Source organism: Ricinus communis, chromosome 8, assembly GCF_019578655.1.
Source record: "Ricinus communis isolate WT05 ecotype wild-type chromosome 8, ASM1957865v1, whole genome shotgun sequence".
Classification (NCBI taxonomy): Eukaryota; Viridiplantae; Streptophyta; class Magnoliopsida; order Malpighiales; family Euphorbiaceae; genus Ricinus; species Ricinus communis.
Genome location: NC_063263.1, coordinates 16,649,479 through 16,655,624, shown reverse-complemented (window position 1 = coordinate 16,655,624; position 6,146 = coordinate 16,649,479). Strand labels below are relative to the sequence as shown.

Sequence of the window (6,146 nt, the reverse complement as noted above, 5' to 3'; positions counted from 1 at the left end):
AACCCTTTAACTTCTTCTTAGATTCATATGTTTTGCTTTTATTTTCTTTGTTTACTAATTGCTACTTCAGAGATTAATTTTTTCCTACTAAAATATCAATATTTACTTTAGGCAAGGAAGGCTACTGAGAGAGTCTACAATGCCATCCTCCATGAGGATATAGCATCTTGAAGAAGTCTTTCTCAGTTTGGAAGTTTTCAATCAATTGTGGCCAAGACAAATCTTTCTTAGTCTTCACAGGATTTTCCAACTTTAACTTCAACCCATCCTTGATCAAGAAACTCAATTAGTTGCAAAGAAAAATATTTTGATTATATAAAAGCTTAATGGTAAAATTAAGCAGGACATTTACAAATTCTCTCAATTTTGATAATATCTTTTGATTTGTATAAAACAGTTGTAAATTGCCAAATTAGATGCTTCTTTTACCGATTGAATATCTTTATTAAAATTAAATAGAGTAGTTGGGTGCTTCTGATAACTAAAAAGTATGATCCAATGGAAAAACTGGATCGAAGAAAGAATTAAAAAAAAAAAAAGGATTGTAGTTGTAAGATATCTAATGAAATCACTGCCAGAATTGACATATCAAAAGTTGCAGTGTCTTCCACACTTAACTAGCAGAACAAAGTAATATAGTTGCAATTGGGGTAGATTTCGTTATAGTTCATAAACTTCAATTTGTATCATAAAACTCTTTCAATTTTAGTTTGGTAATAATAAAAATCCTATTCACTTTGACATAGATTTAATATATGTTTGAGTTTTAAAAAATCATGTAGTATGATATCATATTATATTAGCAGGATTTTTCTCATAATTAAACTAAATGGATTTTAGTGTTGCTTAAAAATAAATATAGGAAGTTTGTAATACAAATTGAAATTTAAGGACTTCAATAAGAAACATGCTTAAAGTCATCAGAGGCTGTAGATGAGATTTACCCTTGGAGCTGTGAATGAAACTTGACTCATCGGGTATATAGATAAAAGATTAATGTAGGTATGCTTTTAATATGGAGTAGCCCAACTTCAACAAACTCTAGCAACTGCAGAGCAGATTACCACTTCTCTATTAGTCTATCTAGCAAACTCTAGCAACTGCAGAGCAGATTACCACTTTTCCATTAGTCTGTCTAGCAGTGCAAGAGATCTGAAATTCAACTCTTTAATACCTCTATTTGCTTATAGAATATCCACAGTACCATCAAGAAATAAACAAGCATCAATAGTGAACTACAGTCTACAGGCATTTTAACAAAGAAAGTCAGCTCAGTTTACTGAATAGGAATTGATCAAACAACAGTGTGTTAGAAAAGAATTGTGACAACCGTATGACATAATAAAATTGTCTCTCCTGACCTTTGAATAAGAAATTCTTTTTTTGTTTTTCCTTTCATCTCATGGCTTCCACAGTGCGCAGCGGTATCATGGTATTTTAAGCATTCAACAGTATTTTCTCGCTTGCTTCCATCTATAATCCCATTTCTTGAATAAGCCAATAAGAAGAGAGAGATTTACCAAGACAGAATGCCTATGGAATTAGACATTCTGCTCTACAAGGAAACTATTGGCATGGTACAAAAGCATGCCCCTACTATTTGATCAAAGGAAGTACCATTCTTCTTTTTATTTCTCTGAACTTTCACAGGCACGATACAGACACAGCCCATAATCTAGGGAGATTACAAAAGGCAGGGGATTTCTACTTCCAATATTTGATCAAAGGTCTCTGTGTCCCCTATGCTTCATTCATGACACTAGATGCATCTACTGTACCAACAATTAAGCATCCCACTCAACATCTACATGAATTAGTACTAGCAGTTTGATTCCCTATTGATCATTAACTAACTGTTCCTAGAACATAGCATCAAGGAGGTACAGGCCCAACAATGCTGTATTGGGCAATAAGGAAAACTGATATCTCAACTAAGCTATGAATCAAATACATAGCGAAGAGCAATCAAACTATGCCAAAATTTACTACTTTCCTGCACATAATCGGAGATGATTTCATAGTTACATTCACATAGATAAAAGAAAAACTAACCTGAAGCTTGTTCACAGCAGACCTATCACGATAAAGCAGGACACGCATGCAATTCTCCAGTAACTTGACACCGTCTTCAAAACTAAGGTTCTCATGCCACTCATCACGAAGTAATGGCCATGCAAAGTGATTTCCAAATCCAGTGGCTACGTGATTGTCCTCATAATTTACTCCAATCATAGAGACCTGAAAAATGCAGTTCGGCAACATAATGAACTTATTCTTAACCAGCAAGCAGCTTGTTCACTCTATGGCTAAGCATAAAGGCAAAAAACACATCTGAAGCTTACCGTGCCAAGATACTTTTGTCCGTTTTTCACTCCACCAAGAACAACTGAGTTCCACAACGGATTAAATTTGTTGCGCCTATTGTACATCACCCTTTTCAGATAGTTGTGCACCTCTTTGGGACCCAAAGAGTTTCCATCATCCCACATATTGTCATCAGGCTGCAGATTTTCAAACATATTAATTAACAGTACCTTGGGACTACAAGCAATACAAATTAGAACAACCTCCCAGCTTTTTGTTGTCCACCACAACATTTAGTTAAGAAAATACAGCATAAGTTTACATATATGTTTACTCTTTTTCCCTTTTGTTTTTCAATTCTACAGCAACCTATACTTACATAAGCTCATCAAGATAGCGAAGAATCTCCTGAAAATCACTAATTTCTCCACTGGCACCAAGAAGAGAATGCTTCCCGATAGGCTTAATTCGCTCCACACTCTTGTACCGCAAGGTGGATCCGTAAGATGCTGGCAATTTCATGATACAATAGAAACTTTTGATCACCATTCAGCCTAGATACATTATAAATGGCAGAAATGCACCAAATACAGATCATCAAAAAAAAAAGTTAAAAGCAGCTCGGTTCCGGAGAAGAAAGAATACAATTCATTCCATCGGATGGCAAGGAGATAGGGAATGTAAGAAACAAAAAGGAACATGCAAGCCATAAAATACAAAGAGTCTTAACAGTACAGCCCTATACTGTGCAGAAGCAACATGGTTAAGGATGAAATTAAGCGCAAGAGTGCAGCAGAAAAAAAGGTTAATATCTCTCCAGTATGTTTGCTGAGCACAATCTTCTTATTTAATATGAATAAAAAGAATAAATATAGGACATTCCACAGTGATCAACACTATCGTGCACTATCTAGTTTCCAGATGTGACACCTAGGCCAAATATAATTTTCATACATTTCGTGCGATGAGTGAAAACTTTAAAGACATGCACCAAAAAGAAACCAGCCACAAAACCTCAGCTCTGATTGCTCAAGTATAACATCTTAAGTAATTTTTGAGCTAAACAAAATGAAAAACCACATAAGTTCTAAATCTTCAACAAGCTATAAAGCTAGCAAGTTGCTAACTCCATTCTGATATGCTAGGATTACAACCTAATGGAGGAACTTTGCGAAATAAACATGACCATGGATGCAGAGATTTTGGTTGCATTGCATGGAAAGAAGACACAAAATCAAGTAAAGTAAGTGACTCATAGCTAAATGAACAGCAGCATATTTATGCTTAAAAAGAAATAGCATTAATTACTTTGAACACAAACTCAAACTATGATCTTAATCTTTTAATCCTTCCACATAATGATGTCAATAACAAGAAAAAATACATGGAATGAAAGCAACAAAAGAGCTTTTTATTTTTATTTTCTAAGTGTCAATGTAACCCAAGCAGCAGATAATCAGTCAAGAATCAAAACCTATAAAAATTAAAAAAATAAAATAAAATAAAATAAACATAGAAACTAACCTCCCATATCAGCAGCCATCAAAATGCCATCTTTATATTTCAAAGCAACAACAGATGTCCCAGTCACGTAAGGATAACTACACCACATTTTTTTTTTTTAAAGAGCAAGAGATTATATAACATAAATAGATGCAACACTCGCTAGGGTTCCAAAATCACACTCTTTAAATAAAACCTCCTCAACATGCAATAACTAAAAGTTTCAGATTCATGAAGATTAATCATCCTTAAAATCGAAAGATTAAAAGAGGCGAAATTGGCTTACAGGGTTCTCTCAGAAGCTGATTCGGGTCCTGAAAGCTGCGCGGGTTCGGACGTCTCCATTGTCGGAGCCATCGTTGATTATTGGATCAGAAATTAGAGCTATGAGTGAAGAAAGAGAGCAAAACAGAGTCGAATCAATTGTGTGAAAGTCTTGATTTGATTTAATTTTTGTTTTGGTTGTATAGAAAGTTTATTATTATAAGGGGATCTTGATCAGACTTGTTGGCTAAGACAGGGTGCAGAACGATGGTAAATATGGGCCTGGCTTTCGAATGAGATTGGATTTCTTTCTGGGCCTTCGGTACAACAATATTAGCAGCGATTGCCCCGTCAACATAACCAAGCATAGCATGTCAGTCTGTGTTGAGGCTTATCCCCTCTACCCCGGACCGCATTGTCACGTGGTTGTTAGAATTCTGACGTATAGATTAGAATTTTGACGGATGTCTTTTTTTTAATTTATATTTTATTAAATTGATACTAAATATTTATTGATTTATTAATTTTATTTTACTAAAATAAAATTTATGCTATAATATAAATTTTTATAAAATAATTTTACTTTGATTTTTTATTTATTAACTGTAAAAATAATTTATATTATATATATATATATATATATGTTTAAATAAATTAATAAATATCTATTAACAAACTAATGAATATTATGCTTATAAATAATTAATACTTATTATTTATCACAAAATTATTTCAATATGTATCACAAGAATAATGAATCTGACTTTTATGAAAAATAACACTATTTTCATCTGAAAATAAATATTTCACAGTAATTTGAGAAATATATATAAATTTATAATTATTGAATTTTCAATAACAAATTAATGAACATGTAGATCATCAATAATGAGTATTGTTCACTAAAATAATGAACATTAAAAAATTGATCGAATGTAAAACAAACATAGTTATAGTAAATAATAAATATTATCTTATAAATGATGAATATTAATGTCCATTATAAAAATGTAAAATCTTTTATTATGAAATTACCAATAATATATTGATGAAATATTTGAATTGTGAAATATGTAAAAATTAGTTTCATTCACCAATAATATAAAATTTTAGTATATAAAGAATTTTTAAAAATTATATTATATTAGCCTTTATAGATAATTTATTTTATCATTTGCATAAAATAAATTGATTTTTAATTATTTAAAGTTTGACTAATTAAAAATAAAAGAATATAATACTAATTATGTTAATTTTTAATTTTATTTATCTATAGTTTTAAATAAGATCATTTAATAATTTTTAAATTAAGATACGTTAATGTTTAAATTATATTAACTATTTAATTGATTTAAAAACTAGATGCTTATATACTGGTTAAGGATTTTAGTAATTCATTTTAAATTAAAATGTTGAAATTTTACAACGTGACATATACTTTTTATTAAAATACAAAGGATTATAATTTTATTTATAAATCACTTATAATTTAATAATTTTAATTCTAATAGGAGGTTAATTAAAATTTTATTTTTTATTTAATTTCCTAATAATTTAAAATTCTTTATCTTAAATTGTTTGAAGAACAATAAGTTTTATTAAATTTTCATGCCTCACGATTTCAATTTTATTTTCTTATCAAAAAAACTGGAACCTTAGAGAATTTAAGAATAAAAGGATCAATATCCCTCTAAATTTGTGTCATAGGGTCATCTAGACTAAATTTTAACCTTTTTTAGTAAATAAACTTAAAACTTCTATTTTAGCTCATTTATAAATATTGACAAATTTACGAACATATTATGCAATTTTCATGAAAAAATAAAATGCATTAAATAGTTAATGTTAAAATTCAAACTTTTCCCTATCCCATCACATATTCTTAGAAGAAGAAAAAAAGAAACATAATAAATAAACCATATTTTTCAATCATTGGCACTATTAAATACCACTATTGACCATCGCCAGCAACCAATAACAATAACCTTTACATTAACTAGCCATCCTTATTGTTCGTTCACTGATGATTTAGAGCTATCTGTAATAAAAAAATTTGGGACAATTAACTATGAAAA

At 30.3% G+C, this 6,146-nt stretch overlaps 1 protein-coding gene across 1 annotated transcript; it reads right to left on the bottom strand.

Annotated features, from left to right (window-relative positions):
* Positions 1-953: 953 nt before the first annotated feature.
* Positions 954-4,397, bottom strand: LOC8286022 (proteasome subunit beta type-4). Its single transcript, XM_048377750.1, is given in 5 exon segments — positions 954-2,238; positions 2,343-2,501; positions 2,680-2,813; positions 3,829-3,905; positions 4,094-4,397. Coding segments are annotated over 5 exon segments (714 nt in total). The 5' UTR covers positions 4,165-4,397; the 3' UTR covers positions 954-1,965.
* Between the last annotated feature and the right edge of the window lie 1,749 nt (positions 4,398-6,146).